Source organism: Onychostruthus taczanowskii, unplaced genomic scaffold, assembly GCF_017590055.1.
Source record: "Onychostruthus taczanowskii isolate IOZ18803 unplaced genomic scaffold, ASM1759005v1 scaffold14, whole genome shotgun sequence".
NCBI classification, from domain to species: Eukaryota; Metazoa; Chordata; class Aves; order Passeriformes; family Passeridae; genus Onychostruthus; species Onychostruthus taczanowskii.
The window spans coordinates 2,122,440-2,150,011 of NW_024498573.1; the positions used below are offsets into that span (position 1 = coordinate 2,122,440).

Genomic DNA, 27,572 nt, shown 5'->3' on the forward strand with positions numbered 1-27,572 from the left:
GGAAAAGCAACCGCAGTTGGTTACTAGGATACAAAAAATCACTTAGTATGTTCCTCCAATGAATAATCCCAAGCAGAACACACACAAATTCAATAAATTATGAATTTCTCGGTCTCTCTTACATAAACATTGGGGTTGCAGAGGCATTTCTTGGAAGCCTTTAATATAAATTCATCTCTTAATGACTGTGCTCTAGCAAAACAAACAGAGGGGATGGCTGAGCCCTGCAGGTGAGCTGCATCCTTTGTCTAGACATGGAAGTTCTGGCAGCAGGCAGGGTGCCCAGGCCAGCAGATCCCTGGTTGCCACATCTCAGAGCAGAGCCTGGAATTTGGCAAACTCCCAGGCCTTGGCACAGCGGGTGACGTCAGCAGCAGACTAAGCTAATTTGGAAGAAAGCAATTCTTATTCCACAAAAAAAAAAAAAAAAAAAACCAAAATAAAATCCCCCTTCCTGCACAATTCCACGGATCTGAGAGGTCTTACATAAAGCACTTGTCAGATGTCTGAAGGCATGAAGCAGAGTTTAGGCTGGAGAAGATCTCTTAAGATTACTGAGCCCATCCTCTGAGGAAGGCAGGGAGAAGTTTTCCTGCATCCATCCGAGGCCCCTAGCTCAGCACAAGGGTGGGAAAAGCATCCTGGAGTCAGACAGAGCCTGCCCTGAGCCACTCTGACATCCCTGGAAGCAGCACTGGGGCTCAGGAGGTTGATTTTGGTCGCTGGACAGCGTTTGGGTTTGTGGTGTCTCTTCCCACCCCTTCCAAACCCCTGGATCACAATTCCCAGGATAACAGGGATCACAATCCCCAGGGTAACAGGGATCACAATCCCCAGGGTAACAGGGATCACAATTCCCTGGATAACAGGGATCACAATCCCCAGGGTAACAGGAATCACAATCCCCTGGATAACAGGGATCACAATCCCCAGGATAACAGGAATCACAATCCCCAGGGTAACAGGGATCACAATCCCCAGGGTAACAGGGATCACAATCCCCAGGATAACAGGGATCACAATCCCCTGGATAAAAGGGATCACAATTCCCAGGATTACAGGAATCACAATCCCCAGGATCCAATCCTCAGGCACAAGCCCTGCTCCGGGCTGGGGTGTTTACAGCCACAGAGTTACAGGGGCTGAGATCACTTTGTATAAACTTTACCCCAGATGGATTTCCGTGAAATTGAGCCTTGTGGAGCTTCTGTCCTTCTCACCCGGTGCCTTTGATGGCATCGGCAGCTCGAGCTGCTGCCAAACCACCCGGTAATTTTGTTTAAAACCCCACAAATCAGGAGCCCCGGTGGAGATCTGCCTTGCACCCTGCAGGGGACACCTCCACTCCAGGAGAGAGCACCAAACACCTGGAATTCTGAAATACCTGCCAGGGGAAGAAGCTCTTTATCTCTACAAGCAACGGCCACTTAGAAAATTATTTCAGTTTTCATTCTTGGAAACCCTTTCACTTGGCAGGACAAAACAATCAAGAGTTGTTGCAGGTGTCCTGAGGAAAGGACCAGCACAGAACAGCCCCTAAAGGGGTCACAAGGGGACACAGCTTTTTGCCAGGAGCCTACAGGGATTACCAAACCCACCTTTAGCCCTGGTGGTCCAGTTCAACTCATTCCATTCCTAGCTGATGAATAACAAATAAAAATAACTTGTTCTTTAAGATCTCCAGTGATAGAACTACTCTTATTGTTCTTATTATTGTTTTTATTCTTATTATTCTTATTCTCCAGTGATAGAACTATTCCACCAAGGCTTTGCATGGGTGCTAACCTACCTGAGAATACATGCTCAAAATTCCTGTCTTCTCCCCAAAATTCACTGCAGCCTCTGAGCTGCTCCCCCTTAACAGAATTTTAACCACTCCCAGGACACTATACCAGGCAGATCTGGAGTAGAGTTTTGTGTTCCCAGGGAAAAAAAAGCTCCATCCAACCATGTCAAGTTTAAGACCCCAAGAAACAGCAAATTTCCCTCATTAGGAATTATGCTTTCAAGCTGAGGAGATAACTTTTGAACTGCACTCCATAAATTCCAGAAGACATCAAGCTGAGCAGCTGGTGTCCCGATGGGACCAGAGGAGATAACAGGCTCAGGAAAGCTGTGCCACAGTGCCAGTTATCTCTGAGCAGAGTGAGATAAACTTGAATGAAATTATTTCATTTGTGCCGCCAAATGGGATATTCTATCTTTTATCTTTGGCTTCTCCAGGCAGGGCCTGGAGGATTCAATGTTTGAGTTGTGGAGGAGGGCAAAAATCAAAAATCTTTATTCCCTGGCATTTGGAAACCTGGTGGAAAACTTTTGCTCAAGGGAATTCTTTCTTGACTGATTGTTTCCCCTGTGTTGTCACACAGACAACGAAACCCAGAGCTTTGCTTTTACGTGTCTATTTATTTCTCCCACATTACCATTTGACATTTTCCTATCAGGAATGCAATCACAGGAAAATGGTTAAAATAGGAGAATTCCTAAAGTACAGAATTATCATTATTATAAAAAAATCCATAGTAAAACCAGCAAAGTTCAAAAATTAAACCAGTCACACGCAACTCCCAGCCAGCAACCACAATCACAACTCCATCCATCCTTCTCCCCTCAAAGCATCAGCAGCTCTTAAAAAAAATCTTAAATGTGATTTCCCAGCTGCACAGGGAAGGCTTTGAAGTGCAGTTAGATGGTTTTGTCTTTAAGGAATCTTCCTGTGCAATTGAAGCAATAAATCATTTTTTTATCTTCTGATTTGGTTTCCTAATAGCAGAAGGGTGCAGAAAGGCAAAAAAAAAAGACATGGTTTTGCTGGAAAGGGGGAAGGATTGGGGTCAGATCCTCTCAGCAGGAGATTCCTGAGCTGCTCCATTGCCAGAGGTCTGAAAGAACCCAGGGAGAAAAAAAACCTCCTGGGTGGAAAGCAAGCCCTGCTTACACAAAACAGAGGAGGAGATCTCCCTGGACACAGGGGGGAAAACAAATTAACAAGCAAGAAATCACTTTCTCCTTCCTCCCTCCTCCCCAAAGCCCCACTGCAACTGCTCAGACACCAGGAATTCATGTTCCAGCACTCAGTAATTGAGACAATGGGGCATCCAGGTCTGAAGGGGAAAGCTGGCACAGGTAAGGTGAAATAAAGCTTTCTCAGTGCCAGTGATTCATTCTTTTTATCATACACAGGGAAAATAAACACAGCCATCACTGAGACAGGGAAGAACACAGAGTAAACAGCATCTCCTTCCCACCAAAAACAGTCCTCCCATGGGCACAGAGCCTTGGGAGGGCCTGCCCCTGCTGATGCCTCTGGTGAAAGAGCTGGGATGGGAAGGACAAGTGGTAGAACCTCACTAAGGGCGCCAAAATTCCACTGGCCCAGGCTCTGTCCCCTCCAGGACACACATCAGTGACACCAAACAAGGGTGGAGAAGCTGCCTGGATGAGAGGACAGGACGAAGTATGGAAATCCTCCTCCAGCAGAGCTTCCTGGAGCTGGGGCAGCCAGAGGAACTCTCCTGAGCTGTGCCAGGGAGCCAGGCCCTTCCCCAAGGCCTGCCCCACTCCTTGGCAGCCGAGCACACCCCTGCCCTCTGGATAATCTGGAGAATTTGGCTGCCAGGGAGTCCCAAAAGTGGCCCAGGAGCTCCTGAGGAGGGGGAAGGTGCAGGTTGTGAGTCAGCCCCGTGGTTTGGCTGCTGTGCAGGGCACAGGACTCCAAACTGCTCCCAAAAACTGCCCCAGGCAGGGGGAGACAAGCACAGGAGATAATAACGTGGAAATGTGTCGGATTATAACCTTTTTTGACTCAGAGATGGGGTAACTGAGAGGCGTTTTAAAAACTTTTATTCTATTTTCAGTCTCACGAGAAGGCTGAGACAACACAGACGTTATAATTCACACCATTACACAAACCCCTCCCCACAGAAACGCAAAGAGATGGAGGATCTCACACCCCTTCCCCGTGGGGAAATCCAGGCGGGATCTGAGAAGGTATTCCAGGGAATCTCATCCAGCCTACTCCATGGGGACAGCCTTTGCTGGTGGGGTCACCCAGATTGCCACCTGGATGGCACCCCGGCCCCCAGGCAGTGCCACTCACCCAGCCCAGCCCCCAAAAACCTGGGGCTCCAGAGGGAACCCCAGCTCAGAACCCTGAGCCCCTCTGGGCTGGGAGAGGAGTGAATTTTCGTTCTCATTTTGCCGGGGACTTTGTAGGAAGATGAGCCACGGGCTCTCCCTCTGCCTGCCTGCACCACTCCCTGCTCCTCTCCCGAGCCCACCACATCCATCCCGGTGAGGAGAGCCTGCTCCTAATTTAGCTGCCAAGGCACAGATAGGCTCTGTAAACAGCGGGATGCTGGGCAGGAGGAAAATGTTTCCTTTCAAGGCAAACCCTGCGGCGGGACACGGCTGCCCCAAGAGCAGCTCCACAGCTCAGGGAGGAGAAATCCCCCCCGGAGCTCAGAGGTGCTGATTTGCGTTCCTGATTGAAAAGCCAGGCAGTGTGAGAGCAAGGAGGAGCCTCAGCAGGACCGGGAGAGGAACCCGGCATGAGGCTGGCACTGACTCATCCTTCTCCTGTCAAATAAACACGAATGCCCGCGCCTTCAGACCTGGCTGCCCGGAGTTAAACACCTTAAACATCCTTTAGCAATTCCATAGGTTGTCGGATGATAATGTGCTGGAAGCCACGATTTCCTCTGCCTGCGGGGAGGGCTTTGCCCACCCAGACAGACCCTGGGGTGGGATTTTCAGCGTCTGCAGGAGGCTGAGGTGCTGACACACACAGCTCCTCCTGGCCTGCAGCAGTGATCCGAAGAAACAGAAAGAAATAAAAGTGGGGAAAGTGCTGCTTGCCAGAATTCCGAGCAAAGCGATTCCCCTCTGGAGCATAAATAATTAAAATTTAAAAAAAAAAATTAAAAAAAGAGAGAGGGCACCTGCCCAGCACTACCCAGGGGAGAGCAGGGAAAGCTCTGGCTTTAATGACACACTTGGCACAGCGCTGAGCGTGTGTGACAGCCCGTGGGCCACGGGGCATGACACAGCTCCATTTAACACCAGCCTGGGAGGCGATGCCTGCCTGGATTGGAGCGCAGTTGTTCCTCCAGCCTCCAGAGCCGAGGTGCCAAAGGCTGAATTAATCGTGCCAGTTGGCTGCAGCACAGTTTGGGGCATGTACAGTGGTTAAAGAGAGCCCTCGGTGCACAACCAACCTGCTCCAGCCCTAAATCCCAGAGAAGGCTGAGCAGCCTCACAGGTTTCCTTTTGAAGAGTGGAAAAGCAGAAGGTTGCTAAGAAAGCAGTGAATTAATCTTTTCTCTTTTTTTTTTTTTTTTTTTTTTTCACTTCTGTGACCTTCTTCCAGGAGATACTTCATAATTAATTAACTCTTGTACCCCCATGTGAGCCAGGGTTTCCTACCTCCCTTACATTCAAAGCAATCCTGATAAAGTGATAAAAAAAAAAAAAAGTGATAAAGCCACTTGCTTAAAGGTCACACAGGGAGTCATCAAAATCAGTGACAGACTCTCAGAACCTCAACTGCCAGCCTAAAAGATGCAGAAAAACAGGCAAAATTGGGCTGGACTAACACCTGCAGTCCGTGTTGATCAGCACTGAACCAAACCCAAACCAAAAACTGGTCTGAACAGGTACCTTTTTCACTCAAACCAGAACAACCTGAAGTGTTTTTTTGTAGTTTTCTTGAAGTCAGACTGGAGCCAAATCAAACAATTTACTGAGCTCCTGACAATAACAAAACTCCTCCCACAGTGCATCACTAGCAGCTGAAGGAGGAGGGACCAGAAAACAAATCTAAACAAAAGTACTCCTTCAAGTGAAATTTTAGACCCTGGAAAAGGCAGAGAGATCTTTTCCCGCTGCATGGACTTTTCTCCTCATTTCTTAGAGGAGGACTGAATCAGTATTTTGAAAAAGCATACACAGAAATGTCTTTTTTAACCCACATGCTGTAAATTCCTGCTGCTCTGCCGTAACCAGCACCCTCCAACCATCCCTGTTTGGCCTGGCAGCTGGGAGCACCAGCCTGGTGAAGGTCTAAACTTGGGATTTCTGCCTTGTTGAGGGCAGGTTAATGATTAGAAACCTTTTCCTTAAGAATACAAAATAATTTCTTGCACCGAAGTCACTTGTGCCAGAACAAGCCCCATTCTCCCTCGTGTTTACCAGACACAAATGCCACTCATACTTGGTATTCCTCGCAGTTGTGAGGAAGGCTGTGGGAGAAGCGCAGCAATCAGATCCCAGCCAGATTCTAAAAAGGGAATTTGGCTCCTTTTTTAAATACCAATGCCCCTATTTGGGTCAGGACCAACAACTGGATCCCGAGTGGAAAGTCCTTCACTCGTGCCGGGGGTGGTGAGTGCCTGCTGTGTCCCAGCAGCTGTCCACCTTCCCCCTGCCACCACGAGCACACGCTGCTGTCCCAGCCTCCCAGACACTGCTCCTCACAAGGGTTTCCCTGGATCAGAGGAATTTTCCCCTCTCCCAAGCCTGCCCTGCTGAGGTCCCGGCATCTTCCTGCTCCCTCTGGTTATTAACCCTTTCCTGAGCCCTGTGTGTGCCTGCAGAAAGGAGCCCCACGGAGAAAGGAGCCCCATCCACGACACCGGGGTGCTTTGTGCTGCTCCCTGCCTCTCTCCAAAGCGATTCCCTGCAGAAAACCAGGCACAGAGCCACAAATGCCACAGAACCAGCAGCTCCCAGCCCGCTCTGCAGGCCAGGCAGGCGCTGCCCATCACCTGCAGGAGCCAGGAGAACACCGTGCCTCAAGAACCAACAATTCCCTCTTGCCTCACCCAGCTGCCCGCAAATCACCTGGGGCCATGGGCAGGGAGGCGAGGGGAGCAGGGAAACAGGGACAGGGAAACAGGGGAGCAGGGAAACAGGGACAGGGGAGCAGGGAAACAGGGAAACAGGGACAGGGGAGCAGGGAAACAGGGGAGCAAGGAAACAGGGACAGGGGAGCAGGGAAACAGCGACAGGGGAGCAGGGAAATAGGGACAGGGGAGCAGGGAAACAGGGACAGGGGAGCAGGGAAACAACAGGGGGACAGGGAAACAGGGACATGGGAGCAGGGGAGCAGGGAAACAGGGGAGCAGGGAAACAGCGACAGGGGAGCAGGGAAACAGCAGCATCCCTTCCCAGGCTGTGCCGGAGCTGCTCGGGCAGGAGATGCTGGAGCTGCTCCGGAGCATCCCGAGGGCTCCGGGAGCATCCCAGGGGCAGCCCGGAGGCAGCAGCCGCGTGTGTCGTGTGTCATTTAGCTGTCACCCAGATAACAGCGACTTCCAGCAGCACCTCAGGCCCGTTGTTGAGCGCATCTGACACATCCCAGCTCCTCTCCCTTCCTCGGGAATGCCTCTCATTAGCCACAGCCCCATGACTCGTCATGAACCTCGCTGTTAATTTGACAGAGCCTCGGCCCATTGTGTGCTAACCACCGGGTGCTTGGCAAAGACGAGTTTCCCAAGCTCCTGCACGGATCCCTCCGGCACCGACAGCGTGTGCTCTTGCATCGTTCCACGGAAACGGATGAGGCTGGGCGAGGGTTTAAAGATGCAACAAGAACGGTTTGTTCAAGCCCATTGGGACAAAGTCGGGTATAAAAATGAGTTGTCTTCAATAGGATTTAAAACTGAATTCCGCTGTTTGAGAAAAGCATTGACGTTTCTGTATAAAACCTGAACTGCTGCTTGTTTGGCTTTTCCAGGAGCTAGGTCCCTCCACATTCCCTCTACATTTGATTGCATTGGAAAGGCTTTTTCTACCTTAAGCTATTTATGGTGAACAAAACGACCAAAGTGATTCTGCACTGAATCAATTTAACACAAGTAAGCAAATTTCAGTTTGAAGATGTTCTGTTTGATTGTTTGGGTTTTATTAAGAAGTTTCTTCAGTCCATGGGACAGAGAACAATTCCTCTGTTTGTCAAAATGAGAGTGAAAGTGCCTTGCTCAGTCTGCAGGGTGAAGAAAGAGGTGCATTTTGGACCAAGAAAAGGAAAGACTTAATTCTGACTGATTATCTTTGAGTAATTCTAAACAGCCCTCACATTTATAAATAGGACTTCATCCAACCATTCAGTCTTCCGGAAAAACTTTCTAATTTTCAAAAGGACTGTTCCAAGAACAGTTCTAAACCTGCTTCCCTCCGCAATGCCATTTGGATAATGAAAGACAAACAATCCATCCAAAATTCAATTTCATATGAAAAATTGCTGAATGGGGTCCAACCCGACAAAAGACATTCATAAACTTCCGAACTGCAAACATCCAAAAGCTCCTCTGCAGCCACAGGTTAACAGCTCCTTCGGGCTGTCATCACTCTTGTAAAAAGCGAGCTGAATTTGGGGGAAAGACACATTTCCAGCATCATCCAGCCCTCGGCAAAGGCATTCAAGTGTCCTGCATAGCTTTGCCTTGCGCAATTTGACAAATGTTTGCAAATGGACCGTCCCCAGCGCTGCAATCCTCCCAGACAGCCTCCACCTGGAGGGACACGACCGAGATTTTCTAGGCCACCAGAACAAACGCTTGAGCTGGGAGGTCTCCATAAATCAAGCCTTCGTTTTTCCCCCCCATCAAACTTTTCCTCTTTAACAACTCCTTTCGAAAGCACCGCGAGGAAGTCCTGAATCACTGCGGTGCAGCTGATGTCATCCCTTTTTTTAAATTCACGTGTGGAGGGCTGAGCATGTGGAGGCTGCTCAGGAGAGACTGTTCTAGCACCAGGCAGAAGGGCTGGTACAACTCCCAGCCTGCTGGAACACGGCTCTCAGCAGGATCCCATGGCCCAGCAGGTACAGATATTTTTCTCTGGGAAGTTCCAGCCTGACCGGGGTAACCTCTGCTGACCCAAAGATGTTTCCCTGGCTTTTTTTTTTTTTTTTTTTTTTCCTCTCACAGGTTTTTTGCATGTGCCCCCAGCTAAAAAAAAATAAATTTCCTCCAAGGTCATGCACTCCTCACGATGCCTTTACTTGCCAGTTGGTGAAGTATTGAAAAAAAACTGAAAACTTCCTTATTATGAGAGGAGCTAATGTCCCATTTAAATGTAATAGAGAATGAGAGGAGATGCAACTAGAAATCTAATCGCTGCTTCATAGCTAAACCACGAGCTTAGCAGCTTTCTTTTGTGCCCTGAAGGTCCCAGGCACCCTCTCTTTGCAAAGACAATATGTGGCACATCCAAATGCTAATCTATTCCTCTCTTTATTTCTATATTCAGCTCCCCGGCTGATTACAGGCAGACGTGTATGTGTTCAATAGGTCCTCCTGCTTCTTTAAATAAGTTTAATAATACCCTTTTTATTTATGGGAGCCTGAAGTACAAAGGATGCAATGCAGGAGCTCTGCAAGAGCAGAAAAGAAAAGAAAAGCAAAGTAGCTGAAGATACAGCCTGGCAAGGGCTCAGTAATTCAACACTGTTGAGTCTATAGAGACCAACTGCTTTTATTATGCACAGATTCTCCGAGGGGGGAGAGAACCCCACAGTTACGAACTTGCAAAGGAAAAGAATCTGTACATCTCTTGTCCAAGTGCAGAATTGGCTAAAAAGGCAGTTTTAAAGCCAGGGCAGCCCACCCAACATCTCAGACCTCGCTGCAGTTTTCCTCCGGCCGCTCCGAACAATTACCGTCTCCCCCCATTAAAAAGTTATATTAAAATAATACAACGAGAAGGCGAAACGAAGCAGAAAGCCCCTCCGAGGAGCGGGTGCGAGGGCTGGGAAGCGCCGCTCCCGCTGCGGGATCAGCCCCGCTTCACCCCGCGCTGAAGCATCCCCGCCCGCCGCGCATCGCCGCAAAAAATTCCCGAAACGCCCGGCTTCTCCGGCCATTGCTGACACGCTCGGCTTCTCCCGGGATTGCTGACACGCTCGGCTTCTCCCGGGGAGCCTCGCACCGCGGCTGGGGAGGCACAGCGGCCGCCGCTCGCCCGCAGCATCCCCGGGGCAGGACGCGCCCCCCGCCCGCAGCCCCGCGCCCCCGCCGGTACCTGCCAGCGTCTTGTGCACCGTGTTGCCCATCGCTCGCTCGCTCGGCGGCGCGGCGGAGCCCGGGGCCGCCCGGAGCTCCGCAGGGCCATGGACAGCGCCCGCCTCCCGCCGCCGCTCCGCGCCCGCCCCCGGCTCCGGGATGGGCTGCTCTGCCTCATCCCTATCCCTGTGTCCCTCCGGGATAGGCTGCTCTGCCCCCATCCCTGTTCCTGTCCCTGTGTCTGTCCGGGCTGTGCCGCTCTGCCCCATCCCTGTCCCGGTGCCATTCCGGGGGTGTGCTCTCCGGGGAGCACCCACTGGCACCTGTCGGAGGAGCTGCCAGCCGGGGATTTGGGCAAACACGGGCCCGGCTCTCCTCCGGAGCCCCCAGAGACCCCCGACACACCTTTTGCCTCTTCCTCCTAGGAAGAAAAAAAAAAAAAAAGTCCTCTTTCTCCGGTAGCACAAGCACACCTGTCCATCAGCAACACCTCCCCGAAGGGCACCAGCTGCACTGGGGAGCACTGGGAGCCGATAAACCCCAGCTCTCTCCCTCTCCGTGCCATTTCCTTGCGGGTGACCTTGGATAAGCCACTTTGCATCTCGGTGACACGGCTTCCCCAGCTGGGAACCGAGGGAATTAGCAGGAGTGTTGTGTCGGCAAAGGCGTGATTAGTTTGAAGCACGGTGACGACGAAGGACACCTCAGCCCACAGCCGACAGCTCAGCACGGACAATATCGGCTCCACAGCTTCCCTCCTTCGGATCTCAGACAGAAAAACACCTTTGGAGCCCCCCTGGAGAACAGCAAGGCTCCCTCCCGTCCCTCCTCCTGGCCACACCCCTGCTGCCCGAGGGGTGACGATGCTGAGGGTGCCAAGCCTTCCCTCCCTGAGGCAGCTTCCAGAGTTTTAAGACTTTAGAATTGGGAGCCTCAGAGCCCCAAAATGTTCCGCAGCCAGCACCTTGGGCTGATGACACGGTGCACAGTGTTGGGGGAAAGTGTCCCCCAGCAGGAGTCACATCTCTGGACTAACACATAGCCTGGGACACAAAAGGAAGAGTGGGAAGAGGGGGAGAGCCAAGGAATAGTAGCTCAATAGCCTGACAGAGATCAGCCTCTGATCTATTATAGAGAAGCTAAAATAACAAGCCTTTAATCCCTAGATCATGTTGAACGGGTCAAGTGTGGCTCGAGAGATGAGAGAGGACAGAAAAACCTAATTTCCAGCATTTTTTCGCTATCATAGGGATTTGTTAAAAATGGGATTATTGAGTGAGACACCAGCAGCTGTTCTTAAAAGCGCCTGCACCCATCTGCTGTCTCCTTAGGTTAGCACATGTCTCCCACTCCCTTTGCTGCAGGAGCTGTCGGAGGGCAGCGGGAGCCCAGTGCTCCTCTTGGGGGACAAGGGGAGGGTGGCAATGTCACCCTCTTGACACAGAGGGGAATGTCCTTGTCTCACCAGACAGCGGGGAATGGGAGGCTTCGCTCATCGCGGCCACTTTCCCTCAGCAGGGAGTGGCAGTAGTTATTTTAGGGTTTAAATTCGCCTTCAAAAGCCGGCGGCGGCAGCAGCCGGGGGCTGCTGATGCGTGTGCCATGTGCGGGCTGGGTGCCACCTCCCGGCCTGTCCCCGTCCCTCCTGCCACACCCCGGCCACACCAGCCCACACACTGCCCGTCCCAAGGGTGTCCCAGCCCTTCCTCCTGCCCAAAACGAGGTAAAAATAGAGGACAATGAAATGGAAGTGCACATCCTCGGGACGCGGGGGCTGCCTGCAGGAACGCAACCGGCGCTCCTGCTCTTGGCGCTGTGAAAATGGAGAGTTTGTTGTAATAACCTTCTTCTCACAATGCAAAACGACACTCCTGGGAAATGGTTCAGCGAGGAGGATGTCACCCTCCCCAGGAAGAGAGAGTAAAAGAGAGCCAGGACTGGACCCAGAGCAGGGTCTGAGCAGCACTGCAAAGCCAGCCTGGAGAAAAGCAGAAACTGCCCCAAGCAAGGCTCCACAGACAAAAGCTCATTAGCATTTTAAGATTCTTTCTGCTCCAGCAAGTTTTGATAACTCTTGATCAAAACACACTTCAGCAATCTCCTCTGTGTGCCTCTGAAGAAATCCCCTTCCCTGTCCCCCTCGCTGACCAGGCACAGCCTGACCTGCACACACGGCTGTCACCTGCTCTGCTATCTGCTCTCCCATAAATATCAAACTGTAATCCACCTAAGCTCCTTCCCAGCAATTTTTACCACTAGACCTCAAACCGTTTTGCAGACAAGGTGAGTGACATTGTCCTTATTTCATCGGGGATGAAACCAAGCCACAAAGAAGCCAGGAGATTTGTGCAAGGTCACAGGTTGGCAAACTGGGGAGCAGAGCTCTGGAGCAGCCACAAAACCGAGCTGGATCCAGCTTGGACACTTTTAGCTGCACACATTTTAGTTGCTTTTCCCTCTGCATTTTCTGTTGCTCCCCATAACAAATTCATCTTAGTAGGATCAGTGGAGTATGATCAGGACAATATTATGCAAAGGAAAAAGTCTTTGGGAGGCTTTCTGTATCCCACTGATGTCAGACAGCTGCTTCCCAGCTCACTGTAATCACTTCTAAATCTCACTGTGCAGGGGTGTGTACCCAGGCCTTTCAAAATGGACCAAAAAAAAAAAAAGGAAAAGAGAGACAAATTTCTTCCTGAATCAAAAATGTGATGAATTCCACTTGAGTTTTGTCACAGACAGGAATCTGACACAAACCCTCCTCTAAGCACCCACACAGGCCAGGCCTCTCAGAGAGGGAAATATTAGCAATCACATAAACACGTTTGTATAAATGTAATGTTCCTAGAGATGCAAATAGCTTACAAGGGACAGCTAAATTTCCACTGATCGTTACCAGCCCGACAGCATCAGATGGGTTTCATTGTCTTTGTAAATCCCCCGGGGGCTCGAGTTTTGGGGGCTGAAAGCCGCTGTGAGCTGTAAGGTATCACTGGGAGCAGCTGCCATTCGTGTCTCTAACAGATGGCAGTAAATAATGACAGGCTCGGCTCTTCAGCAACAGCGAGACAAACCCTGAGAAATCTGTCTGTCTGTGGGGTGGGAGCCCTCCTGCCCTCGAGGGGAGTCTCCTGCCATCCCAAATCCCAGTTCAGGGGCATCACCCAGTTCAGGGGCATCACCTTGCCTGGCCAGCAGAGCCCCTGCTCCCGGCTGCCTCCCACAAACACCAGCTCTGCTCCTCCACTCTCAAAGTGGCCAGGTCGGTGTCGTTCACAGAGAAATCCTGGGGAGCTCCCAGAGTTATCTGTCCTTCCCAAAGAGCAGATTCCTGTGTGCAGAGCCGTGCCACAGCCGGGGCGCTGCCAGCTCTCGCTCCCGTTTCACACCCTGCACCCTCAGCTCTGGATCCTTCCCTTTCTCTGTGACTGAATCTGAGGAGATGCTCAGAGCATCCATTTCTCTTCCAGCTCCATCTGCCTGGAGCTCTGAGGCTGCCCAAACCGCCCTCCCTTCCATCACACCTCACCCTGAAACCTCCCTTCCCTCCCCTGCTTAGCAGGAGCTCCCTGGGAATTCTCAGAGGCTGCAGATGGAAAATGCCCTAAAAAAGACATGAGGGGACTGTCCCAGCCTAAAATGCCCTTCCAGCTTGCAAACACCACCATGTCCAAGAGAGTGCAGCTCCTCTGAATGCACATCAGTGACATTCAACACATATTTTTCAACAGGTGCTTATCCTGCATGGAAACAATTCCTTCCTCCTGACAAGAGTTCATTTCCCTGGCTGTGCTGGGTGGTTTCATGAGCTTCCCCCTAGAGCTCCTGCCAGCACCTTGTGCTTCCTTTCCTCCTCCTTCTGGCTGAAGGGACTGTCCAGGAGAGAGCAGATTTGCCTGATAAAAGCAAATGTAACTCGTCTCACAACTTCCCAGCCTCCGCATCTTGCCTATGGAAGGAGAGTACTAATAAGCCTCTCTCCTACTTGGAGACGAGTGGAAAAAAAAAAAGGAAAAAAAAAAAAGCTGAATTCCCATCACACACATTTAAAGAGGTATTTGTTTAGGAGGGATGCATGTACAGAGCATCCTCCAGCGCCACACAAAGCCCTCCTGCCACCCACGCCTCCCGAACTGCTGGCAGCAATTCCTTCCCTCCCTGCTCCCAGCACCAGCACAGGATGCTCAGGGTCTCCACAGGTCACACTCACAAACTAGCTCTGAGGGTTTTTTTTCCCCTCTAAGAAATGAAGGGAAGCAGGAGCTTCCAGCACAACAGTAGGAAAATCTTGCAAAGGGCTTCTTGAACTGGCCTTGACTGCGCAGCGGCCGAAGCTGTTTCCTGATCCTTGCCCTCAGAGCCTGCTGGAGATTTGGCTTATTTACCCCAAACTGGGACATTAAACCACACTTTCTGGAATATAGGGCAGAGAGCTGCTGGGCCAGAGCTGACCCACAGGATGTGGTGCAGACAGGCAGGGGAAGCCTGCAGGGATGGATGGATGGATTTTGTGGTCAAACATCCAAAGGAGCAGGGAGCACCTGCCCTGACAGGGCTCTCTGTTCAGGGAGCAGGCTGTGAGGTGTGCCAGCCATGCAGGGGATGCAGAAACCACCTGTGACGAGATGCCAGAGCAGCTCTGAGCTGAGGAACATGTGGGCATTCCTGGCAGAAAGGGATTTTGCCACGGATTCCTCAGCTGCAGGAATCCAAGCCCAGGCAGAGAGAGGAAAAGGAAATGGTGAAACCACAGCGCAGCAAAGCACAGCTCAGTGTCACTCGCAGCAGCCACGTCCCAAGTGGCTTTGGGAAGGAGAATGACAGTCCCCAAACAGCAGCAGAGGCTGCCAGGAAGGGCAGGAGCTGGGGTGGCAGTGAGGATGATGATGCAGGGAGGAGCGAGGAGAGCAGAGGCAGCAAGGGGGAGACTCGGTGACAGCATCTTCTCCTGGGAAAAGCACAACTGGGCTAATTCCACACTCTTCATGCTTTAGATTAACAAAGGTGCTTCCTCTCCACCTTCCCATGGGCATGGGGAGGAGAGGGGCTCCTGGCCACAATATCCCTGCAGCCCAGAAGCTGCAGCCCTGCTGGGAGATGCTCCCTTGCCAGCCCCAGAGCAGTGCCCTTTCCTCCTGTGGGGGCGGAGGGTGGGCTGGGCCCATGGAAGGAAGAAATTCCAATTTAGAAACAAACAGAGGCAGTTCCTATTATTGTTAGTGGGATGTCAGCATCTCTGGTCCCCAGCACCACTGTCAACAAACAGGCTCACAAATGCTCCTTCAGCATCAGCCAAAATAACATCCATGAAAGCATCTATAACTCAGCATTCACTACACACACAACAAGCTCTCCTTCTTCTTGTTAAATCCAGTCTTGTCCACGTAATTTTAACATAAAGGAACTGGCTGTGGGCTGTGTTACCAAATGAGTCATCATTTTATGTGACAGTGTAATATGATTTAGAGAATTCTTGGCACACCAGTGTGGATTATGCATTATAATCTCTTAATTTGGACTCCTAGTGCTGTGTGCCAGTGCCTGGAGCGGGAGGGAAGGAGCAGGAGGGAATTGCAGCCCGAGCTCTGCTCCTGCTTTGCTGGGTGACCTTCACAAATTTGGTACCCTCCTCCTGCCCTCCTTCCTCCATCTGCAGAGCAGGAACACGCCTGTGCCTTCAGCAGGGTCAGCTAATGCTCACCCAGGAGGTTTGAAAGAACATTATGTAAAAGCAAATTGTTATTTCAGCGAGGCAAGGAAAGCAGAAGGGCTTAGCAGTGCAACAGGCTGATCTTGGGAAGGGCTGGATGCAGCCTCTGGGTGCTGGATACCAATCCCAAGCTAACTGGGGACAAGGATTTTCAGACGGTGAGTGGGAATTCCTAACAGGAAACCTGGAGATTTGCAAACTGCGACTCTTTGGAAAACGAGCACGGTTTGTGACAAATATTGATAAAATAAATAAATGAAACGCTTGGGGAAACTCCTCTCCCCTTCCCCTTGTCCTCGGGGAGGTTCCCAGTGTCCACGTGGTGATGAGCAGCCACCACAGGGGGAGTGGAAGTGCGTGTGAACCGGGAGCTGGGGACACTTGCCCACTTCAGGCTGCACCAAAATTCCAGAATCAGCTCACCGAGAGTGGAAAAGCTTGGGATCAGAGCGTGCTCTGGAGATCCAAACAAACAAACCCAGAGTGCAACATCTGCCAGGGTTACCCCTGACCCCCCGGGCTTTCCATTCCCTGTGCTCTGGGAAACACAAACTGACCCACATCTAGCCCAGGGGCACTGGGCAGGCAGGAGAGATGGTGCCCATTCCAAACCCATCCCTGAATCCCTGAATCCCTGACATCTGACTTGCACCATTCCCAAATCCATCTCTGAATCCCTGATCTGCCTCTGCACCATTCCCAAACCCATCCTATCCCTGAATCCCTGAATCCCTGATCTGCCTCTGCACCATTCCCAAACCCATCCTGTCCCTGAATCCCTGAATCCTTGATCTGCCTTGCACCTATCCCCTCCCTGAATCCCTGACATCTGCCTTTGTACCATTCCTAAATCCATCCCTGAATGCCTGAATCCCTGACACCTGCCTTGCACCATTCCCAAACCCATCCCTGAATCCCTGAATCCCTGCCATCTGCCTTTCTCCATTCCCACAGCCCCTACTCTGGGATTGGAGGGAGCAGCATTCCCACAATCCAGGGGGATGCATTTCATGAGACACAAACACCACATGACGAATTTTGGGAGACTGAGAAACCCTCCCCAGAAGGAAGAAGAAAATTCTGAGGAAGAAATGAAAAAGAAAAAAAAACCCAAAACCCTCCATTTGCTGGCAGGAGGGCTTTCCCTGAGCCCTGTGAAAAGCAGCCAAGGCAAATCTGTCAGAACTGGGAGGCATCAGGGGGAGAAAACCAGGGATGGAGCTGCCTAAAGCCCAGCTTTTCCCAGGAAAGCAGGACAGCTCTCAGTGGCAGACAAAGCAGGCAGACAGAATTGTTTGACCTCTGGGAGCAATTTGGGGAGCAGATGACAAGTGAGAAACACAAACAGAGGAGCTCATCTGCCCCTGCTTCGAGCTCCTTCACCTGTTACGGATTTCCCCAGGCAGGGCAATGACTGAAAGGCCACTTTGAAATGCAGCAGTTGATAATATTTTACATTTTAGGAGCTCATGGGAAAACCAAACCAAACCAAAACAAGAGAAATCCTGCATTTACTGCCTCTGTCACTTTCTAAAAGTGAGACCAACTTCTTAAGTCTCTCCTTAGGAGTTATCCCTTTGAAATGAAGCACGGAGAGAGGGCACAGGGCTACTGGATAGGCAGAAAACTATCAAAGAAAAAAACATCTTTCACTCCTTGCTCAACCTTCCTGAACTTTTCATGCATAATAAAGCAAAAAGGAGCTGACCCTTGGTGACTTGTAGTTAATTTATAAGCAAGAAGCTCCGTGCCCAGGCGATGCCCGTGCTCCTGTGCCAGCTGCCAGCACAAAGCCATTCCCTGAGGGGCTGTGGGACAGCTTCTCATGGGCCAGGGCCACAGCAGAGCCCACCAAGAGGAAAAATGCCCATGAGGTGAGCCAGGGACACGGAGCCACAGTGAAATTTGCCTGGACACCCATGGGATTTATGGAGGGAACCCAAACCATCAGGAGATGCTCAGGATGTCCCTCAGCCTTTGGCTGTGGGATCACATTTGGGCACTGCAGGGATTCCTGGGGGGTCTCACAGCTTTTCTCCGGGGGTTTCCTAGAAGAGATTCCCTCCTGGCACAGCCTCAGGGACAGAAAACAGGTTTTGGGCTGAGGGGCTCAGGTTTGGTCCTGCTGTGGGCTCCTCTGGCTTGCCCCAAGGAGGGGGACACACAGCTGCTGGCACCCCACTGCTGCCCAAAGGCCACAGCCTGGGGAGCAGGGGGACACATGTGGCACATTCCCAGGCCACCTGGCTCCTGGACACTCCCCTCCCTGCTCAGCATCCCCCAGAGGACCCCTGGTCACAGCACAGCTCTTGCAGCACCTCTCAGCTCTGGCGTTTGTTCCAGCTCCCACCCCTCCTCCAGAACCTCCCAGAGTGGGGCAAAATTGACCCAAATTCCAGCCAAATCAGCCCAAGCAGCAGAGCACTCCTGAGCAGGAGGACAGAAAGGGTGGCAGTGACAACTCACAGCAGTGGTGCCACCAAACACCCAAACCACAACCCACACATCACTTGGGAAAAAAACTGGGATAAAAGAGAACCCAAACGAGAGGCACTCACCAGAGAGCCCATCAGAGCAGCAGGAGTGCTGTTACCCCTTTACCCATCCATGCCACCTCCTCTTTGCCACAGATTGTCCTTCCAGAGCTGTGGCATCAAATCCTGACCCCGTGCTGGCCACTGCTGCCCTCATCCCCAGCCCTGAGCGCACCAAACCGAGTGACAAAGAACCCCATGTCAGCTGTCCTCCCTGGGGCAGAACAAGCCACGGTTCATGGATTGATATACACACATGCCCAGCTATTCATCCTTTCAGCAAACAGTTCATGAAGTGTGCCCTAAGCCTTTCTGAATCGAGCAATTCTCTGCTTAGACAATCAAATCCTGACTGGGACTCTGCAGGGAAAGACATCATGTTGCAGGAATGCTGCAGAAGCTGTTGCATATACTGTTTCCTTTGTTGAGAATAGCATCTTTGCCTTGGATATATTTTTTTTTTCCTCCTTAGCCATTTAATTTCATGAAACGGGGCCCAGTTCCAGAAGGCAAGAAGATTTTGCTTCTCCTTTCCCGAAAGGCTGAGAAACCAGATTTAAAAAATGTGCTTAGTGGGCGTTTGGTGGGACGAATTCTCTCCCAGAGTTCGGCATTTTTGAGCTAGAGCAAGAGCTACATTGCATATGGTGCCTGGTTTTTCTTCTCTAGCAGGTAGCCTAGAGATTTGCTGGCTTTTCTGCCATGAAAAAAAAAAAAAAAAATCAGAGTAGCTGCTTTAATTAAAAAGAAATCCTGCAAGAGGTTTCAGGTTGGACCTTTTGACCAAAAGGCTGGGTTCAGGAATTTGTAGAAGTGCTTGTGTGTAATAAAAAGCAAATTATCCCTTGCCAGCCCCCTAAGGGCAGGGACTCTCTGGGGCAGGGCTCTCTGCAGCCCAGCACCTAACTCAGCAGGGATTTTCCCACTCCAGGGCTCTGTGCTCACCAAGAACCACGGAAAAAATAAAAACCCTTTGAGGAAGCACGGGTTCAGCTCTCTGCAAGAGCAGATGGAGCTCCCTGGGATGGCAGCAGGAGCAAAGCTGCTGCACACGGCTGGCTCCAGGGGATCTCTGGTGGGTTTTGCCCTGCAGGGCTGGCAGGAGGGCACAGACGGGGCTGTCCCTGCCCTCTGGTGCCACCCAGCAGCTGCAGCCAGCCCTGTCCTGTGTCCCACTGCGGGGGAAAAGGGGTTGGGGATGGGGTGGAGATGGCAGAGAGCACCAGGGTGGTTCCACTGTAACCAGGGGCTTAAACCAGTGCAAACAGGGATCCTAAACCCCTGTAAACAGCGATCCTAAACCACTGTAAGCAGAGGCCTTAAACCAGTGCAAACAGGTATCCTAAACCCTTGTAACCAGGGATCCTAAACCACTGTAACCAGGGACTTAAAATCAGTGTAAGCAGGGATCCTAAACCCCTGTAACCAGGGACTTAAAATCACTGTAAGCAGGGATCCTAAACCCTTGTAACCAGGGATCCTAAACCAGTGTAAGCAGAGGCCTTAAACCAGTGCAAACAGGGATCCTAAACCACTGTAACCAGTGATACTAAACTGCTGCAACCAGAGATCCTAAACCTCTGTAACCAGGGACCTTAAACCATTGTAACCAAGGATCCTAAGCCACTGCAACCAGCAACCTTAAACCAGTGCAAATAGGGATCCTAAACCAGTGTAACCAGGGATCCTAAACCAGTGTAACCAGGGACCCTAAACCAGTGTAACCAGGGATACTAAACTGCTGTAACCAGGAATCCTAAACCTCTGTAACCAGGGATCCTAAACCACTGTAACCAGGGATTCTAAACCACTATAACCAAGGATCCTAAGCCACTGTACCAATGACCCTTAAACCAGTGTAACCAGGGACCCTAAACCACTGTAACCAAGGATCCTAAGCCACTGTACCAGCGACCTTAAACCAGTGCAAACAGGGATCCTAAACCACTGTAACCAGGGATACTAAATTGCTGTAGCCAGGAATCCTAAACCTCTGCAACGAGGGATCCTAAACCAGTGTAAGCAGAGGTCTTAAACCAGTGTAACCAGGGACCCTAAACCTCTGTAACCAGGGATTCTAAATCACTGTAACCAGGGTTTTTAAACCACTGTAACCAAGGATCCTAAGCCACTGTACCAGTGACCTTAAACCAGTGTAACCAGGGATTCTAAACCACTGTAACCAGGGATCCTAAACCACTGTAACCAGGGATTTTAAACCACTGTAACCAAGGATCCCAAGCCACTGTACCAGTGATCTTAAGCCAGTGTAACCAGGGATCCCAAAGCACTGCAGAAGGACTGGAGTGGGGCCCTGAGTGACCACAGGGGCACTGCAGGAACAGGCAGTGCAGATCTGGGCAAGGACAGCACACAAGGAGCAAAGCAGAAAGTCCTAGTGAATGACACTCCTGTCCCTGTGCACCCTTATCAGCAAAATAAAACAACTGCCAAGATGTGCTACATCTGCACTATTGTCTCCAAATTAAATGTACATCCACGTTCTATAAATATCAGTAATTCTCCTATAAAGCATCAGTAATTCTTCAATTCTACTGGGATTTCTTTTTTAGCTGCCAATTTTAGAGTCTTCCCAAGAGATACTGGCTTGAACCTTCTATCTCAGCTATTAAATAAAGACAGGATATTTTTATTAAAAAAAACCCAAAGCACACCCTTGAGACTCAACAGTTCAGACTGGAGATAACAACCCCTGAGTCACGCAACGTGGTTTGAAAGAGACTCCAATAAATCATGGAATGCCTTGGCTTGGAAGGAACCTTAAAGATCGTTTTGTTCCAACCCCACTGACATGGACAGGGAAATATCTGCAGCTACAAAATCTTCCTGCACCTGCATTGGCCATTTTTTTTCCAAGTTCAAGGTTGAGGTCTGAATCTCAATGTTTTTCCTCTGTGACTTGGAGAGGGATGGAGGGTTTGTCTCCTCCTTTGAGAGGCACTTGGGGAGAGGCAGCTGAAAGGCAGCTCCTCCAGCAGCACGTGGATTTGGGGATGTTTACAGAGCCCCAGAAATCAGAGCTGTCTACAGAGGGAGAACACTGAATTCATTACACCCCCAGGCTGGTTTGGGCTCAGAGACCTCTCAGATGATGAGGATGCTCCAAAACTCAGGAGGACTTTAAAGCCTTTCTTCTGTGTACTGCCAGAAAACTGAAATTTTGGGATGGCATTCAACTTTTCCCTTTGAAAAGACCCATCCCACCCCCTTCTGTCCTGAAGGAAAGGCCCCATCCTTGCAGTGCACGTGGTCACTGGAGTTTTTATTTCAAGAAAAGAGGAAGCAGCATCTTTTAGAGATCTGTGTGCAGTAAAAAGGAGGAGACATCTCACAATACTTGTGATACCTCTCGGTATTCAGGACACTATGGAAGGGCTTGATAACTGGTTTGTAAGTAAAGCTGAGTTAGTAGAAGAATTAACAATTGATGATTTCTGAGTGTATTTATAACAAGGAAGAAGATAAGGCCATTAGCATGGGAACAGATTAGAAAAGATACATGAAAATTTTTATAAATTAGATTATGTGCATAAGTAAATGTGTATACGTGCCTTATTAAATTTCTGTAAAACTTGTGCTAATTATATTATATTATATTACATTATATTTATATTATATTAATATTATGTTATATGTTAATTGCTTTGCAGCAATGAATATAATAAGTTAATGACTTAAGATCACACTTTGTTAAGAGTATATAAACTACAGAACACTCAGAATAAAAACGTTTTCTTCTTAGATCCTGTGTGATCCAGCCCAACAGTGACAGTCACTTTGCAAGACACCCTCTCCCGTGCCTGGCAAGGGCTGAGCCTGCTGCCTTCCCTGCTCCAGCAGCCCATCCATCACCCCTCCACTGGCCCGGTGTGAAATGCAGTGTGTGAGCAGCCCCGTGCACCGCAGGCTCTCATTCCCAGCCTCCCACAGCAAACATTTTCCCAGGTGCCAGCGGGTGTTTCCGTCCTCCATCTGGACTTGTAGGAGCAGTGCTGCTGTGTCTCCTTCCAGCTGCTCCCACCGCATTGCTAACCAGACTGACCCAGCTAGGGCAGATTTCGGGGTCACCTGGAGGGGTTTGGTGGCACTGCCGTCACCCTGCAGCTCGGCTGGTGGAGGGACAAGGCACCAGGGGGGTACCAAGCCCACAGTCAAAAAAAACCCTCACAGCACAGCACAAAAAACCTCACCATGGCCAGGAAAAGACCCCTAAGTCGTGGGGAGGGGTGGAGGAGAGGACTGGACATTCCATATTTTGGTCTAAGCTCTCCCCAGACAGCAAGAGAGGGTCCTTCCCTCCTTCCTGCCTCCCAGCAGGTGCCACCACAGGGCCCAGCTGTGCCTTCCCAGAGGGACACTCCTGACCCGTCATTCCACACATCTCAGGGCTCCAGAAAATCCCAGCAGCCCCAGAGCACCCCGGGGAGGTGCTGGGTGCTGGGCTGCACGGGGGAACCAAGGCACAGGGTGGCACAGGGTGGCAGAGAGAGGCACAGGATGGTACAGGGTGGCACAGAGGTGGCACAGCATGGCAGAGAGGTGGCACAGGGTGGCAGAGAGGTGGCACAGTGTGGCACAGAGGTGGCACAGAGGTGGCACAGGGTGGCACAGAGGTGGCACAGGTGGTACAGGGTGGCACAGAGGTGGCACAGGGTGGCACAGGGTGGCACACAGTGGTACAGGGTGGCACAGGGTGGCACAGAGTGGTACAGGGTGGTACAGAGATGGCACAGAGGTGGCTGCAGCCCACTGAAAGCACTGGGAAAATCTCCTGCTGTTTCAGAGGGAATGTGGGTTAGGGCCATCAGCCTTCCCCAGGCAGGGGAGCCCCTGGCACAGGTGAGACCCTGGCACATGTAAGACCATGGCACAGGTGAGACCCTCACACAGGTGAGACCCTGGCACAGGTGAGATCCTGGCACAGAGGAACTCCTGGCACAGGGGAGCTCCTGACACAGATGAGACCCTGGCACATGTAAGACCATGGCACAGGTGAGACCCTCACACAGGTGAGACCCTGGCACAGGTGAGACCCTCACACAGGGGAGACAATCAGAGTTTGCTGTTGCAAACTAGGGAATGGCAGCCCTTGAGCAGCTCCCAGGTGTGAGAGGAGCCACCTTAGGAAAGAACAGGGCTGAGTGACAGCAGCACCTCTTCTCCTGGCACAAGTTCTGCATCGTGCTTGGCCAAGTGCCCTCTCCACTCACCATCCCCACCCAGCCTGGGAGAGGATGTTTATTCCTAAAATCAGATTTATTCCTTTATCAGCGGGGTTTGGCCTGCAGCATCTCTCTATTTCTGGGCCACACACAGTCCTGCTCAGCCTGGAGCTGCAGCTCTCTCCTGCCCTGGTCCTGGAAAGGTCTCAGGGTTGAACTCTGACTGGAAAGGGCTCTGGGCTCCCAGCAAACTTCACATCAGGCTCCAAAACCTCTCCATCTCCGAGCTGTGTCAGTCCCAGCAGCCTCTCTCCAAACACCAAAGGTCAGACCACACAGTGCATTCAGAGCTCTCCCATCACAGCAGCCTGGGGTGATGGTGCTTCAAGGTCTGCAGCCTTTTAAAGTCCCCAGAAATTACAGATACAGAGCCCTGAGTCCTTCCCTGATACAAGCAAAACCCCTGATTTACAACAAATGGAATAGGGGAAAACAGCAAATGGGTTTACTTTCCTTTTTTTTTTTTTTTTTTTTTTTACAACAAATAGAATAGGGGAAAACAGCAAATGGGTTTTTTTTTTGCTGTAAAGTTTCCAGATCTGTCCAAGGAAAGTATCCCTCGGGGCTTATCAGAGCAGCCACCACAACAGAGAACAAAGGAAACACCAATCATTTCCAGCAAATCAGAAAAATGACAAGCTTTAACCTTCAGAGGAGAGCAGATTCCTGCAAAGGGTTTGGCTGCTCTGTCTTTGAGCTTCCTTTTCCCCAGTCCCAGTTTCCTAGCATGAGATTCCTCAAACAATAGAGATTGGCATCAAAAGAAGAAAGGGGGGAAAAAAAATGGAAAAGAGCCCTCCTTTTAAAAGTGGGCTTAAAATGGATGGACAGGACTTGTTCCTTGGGGGAATTGGTCCCTCCTGGTGCTGCTGGGGGCTCAGGTCAAGCACTGAGGTGTCACAGGGCAGAAAGAAGCTCTTGGCTCCATCTCCCTCCCTTTCTATGGGTAGGAGAGTTATGAGAGGCTGGAAGTGGCTCTGGGAGCTGGGCACAGCCTCACCCTGCTCCTCTGCACAGACACAACCAGCTAAATGTGGGTATTTTGGAAATGAGGGGCTGGCCCAGGCACCTCTGCCCCTGCTCTCCCATCAGAGCAGAGAGCAGCACATGCTGCTTCCCCAGAAATCTCTGGGAATTCTGCCCAAGCTGGGGTGTGCTGGTTTAAAAACCAGAGTCACCTAAATCAAAAGAGGAAATAAAGCACCCAAACACACCTGGGACTGTCAGAAAAGACAACAGGCATGGGTAAGGAACCCAGAGGTTCCTTGGGAGCTGCAGATGTTAAATACAGCTGGATAACTGCTCAGGTTGCTGCAAATCTAAACCCAAGGGCCTCTTTTTTCATGGAGGAAGCCTTTTAAACCCCCACAAGGACCAGTGCAATCCTTCCTCTTTTACCCACACACTTTTCCCTCAGCTAGGAAGAACAGAGGCGTCTCAAACCTTCTTGCTGGGGAGCGAGGCAGCACCAGAGAGCCACGGAATCATGTGGAAAAGCCCTCCTTTTGGAAAAGACCCAGCTGTGCCTGACCCCCACCTTGTCCCCATCCCAGGGGCTGCATGGCTGTGTCTCTGTTCTCCCCTTGTCCCAAGCCAGACCCCGTTGTTTCATCCCTTTCAAACCAGCATTAACCACAGGGAAGGTTTGCTCCGGGGGAAGCAGCAGAGCCAAGCACAGCTGAGGCAGGAGCTGTGGAAGGGATGGAGCTGCTCCCAGGAATGTGCCCCGAGCTGAACAACCGCGGGGCGTGCAGGGGACTCTCCTCAGAGCTGTGCTGGAGCCACAGCTGGAGCAGCAGGGACAGCACAGGGGCTGGTGGCAGCTCTTTGGGCTGTTCTGAGCTCTCACAGGGCTGGCTGATCTCCCCTGTCCTGGGGGAACCTGGGGCTGCACTGCATCCCCTCCCCAAACCCATTCTGGGGTCACAGCAAAGCGGATCTCCTGGATTTCCCCCAGTCCCACAAATCCTCATCCAAACCTTCCTTCAGCAGAGCCAGAACGGGTTTGCTCAGGTGGAAAGGGTGATAAAAGCTACAAGGAAGCCATCAGCAGGACAGCTCGGCCACAAACGCTGCTGCCGAACTGAAGTGGTGCCAGGAGATGAAAATCTCCTCCCAGAGAGGCCCCAACAGCAGCCAGGAGTGTCCCTGGAGAACAGGACTGCCCTGATGTTTCCTTGTAAAAAAAATAATTCCTTTTCCCTCCTGCACTGAGCCAGGTCATGGAAATTGAGATCCCCTAAAAAATCATTCCTTTTTCATCCTGTACTGAGCCTGGTCGTGGTAACTGAGATCCCCTAAAAAATCATTCCTTCTCCGTCTTGCAGTGATCCAGGCCATGGAAATTGAGATCCAAAAATCATTCCTTTTCTGTCCTACAGTGAGCCAGGACATGGTAACCGAACCCCTAAAAAATCATTCCTTTTTCATCCTGTACTGAGCCTGGTCGTGGTAACTGAGATCCCCTAAAAAATCATTCCTTTGCCCTTCTACAGTGAGCCAGGTTGTGGTAACGGAAATCCCCTAAAAATAATTCATTTTCTGTCCTGAAGTGATCCAGGACATGGTAACACATCCCCTAAAAAATCATTCCTTCTCTGTCCTGCATTGAGCCAGGCCATGGAACTGAGATCCCCTAAAAAATCATTCCTTTTCCACCCTGCAGTGAGCCAGACTGTGATAACAGATCCCCTAAAAACTCATTCCTTTTCCCTCCTGCAGTGATCCAGGCTGGGGGAGCTGGGATCCCCTGGGCAGGGTTTGGAGCTCTGTGTTTGAGCAGTGACTCAGAGTTATCACCTCAGAGCATCCAAACACCCCCAGGAGAAATCCTTCCCTCTGCTCTGGCACGGGCCCTTCCACCACACCTGGAGATGTTTTCAGCGCCTTTTTTTTTTGCTTTGGAGAGGGAAATGTTATGGTTTTACACCTGTGCTGTGCTGGTTGGAGCCAGGGTGGGACACTGAGGACAAGGCCCCACTCAGGGCTGTGCTCATCAGTTTTGGGAGCATCTCCTTCTCCCACATCTCCGAGGACTCAAGGGACAGTTTGAATCTACCCCGTGTCCTTGCAGGAATGGTTCTGTGTTGGTTTTCTTAGCTTTTTTCTTAGCTTTTACAGAGATGGGGTGACTAGTCAATAAATAAAAACACCAAAAATATAAAATAAAAAGAAATAAATAATAAATACTAACCCTAACCCTGTCCCCAGGTGGCCAGTGACAAAGTGGAGCAGGACACAGCCTGCAGCTCCCCCAGCCCACACTGGATCTGTCTCATTCTTCATCTTTAAAAGGGCTGCTGGGGAGAAAGAATCCCTATTAAGGAAATGCTAATTGGGGGGGGTGGGGGGACACCAAAAAGAATCTTAAAATTATAAACAAAACCAAGAAAAAATACCACACACAGCTGTCATTTTATACAGACAGAACTCTGGGCTCTGAGAGCCTTTCCAATCCCACCCTTAGAATTTCCTTGTTCTCCTCTCCATTGTATTGATGTGCTGATGGGATTTATCCTGGCATAATGTTATTTTTCAAATATTTCCTTTTTGTTTTCAAATATTTTTCCAATATTTCATATATTTTTCATATATATATAGTATAAAATATATATTTTATCTATATATGAAATATATAAAATATATAAAATATATAAATATATAAAACCATTAAATATACAATATACATAAATATTATATATAAACATTATATATAATATATAAAATTATATATAATATATAAAAAATATATATTTCATCTATATATGAAATATATAGTATATATAAATCTATAAAATAAATAACTATATAACATAAATATACATAAATATTATATCAAAATATTATATATAATATAGAAATTATATATAAATATATAAATATATAAATATATGTATAATATAGAATAAATATATTTCATATAAATATAAAGCAAATATATATACATATATATAGAATTGATTTTTATAAAAATTTTATATATATATTATATATAATTTTTATGTAAATATATTAAAAATATATAAAATATAGTTATATAAATAAATATATAAATCGATTTCATATCTTTTTCAAATATTTC

General features: G+C 50.0%; 1 protein-coding gene across 1 annotated transcript in view; it reads right to left on the reverse strand.

Annotated features, from left to right (window-relative positions):
• The window catches only part of NEURL1B (neuralized E3 ubiquitin protein ligase 1B), a 30,568-nt gene extending 20,429 nt beyond the window's left edge, over positions 1–10,139 (reverse strand). The window contains exon 1 of the mRNA XM_041397948.1: positions 10,024–10,139. Within this exon, the coding sequence (XP_041253882.1) occupies positions 10,024–10,054 (31 nt within the window). The 5' untranslated portion in view covers positions 10,055–10,139. The remainder of the gene's footprint in view (positions 1–10,023) is intronic.
• Positions 10,140–27,572: the final 17,433 nt, after the last annotated feature.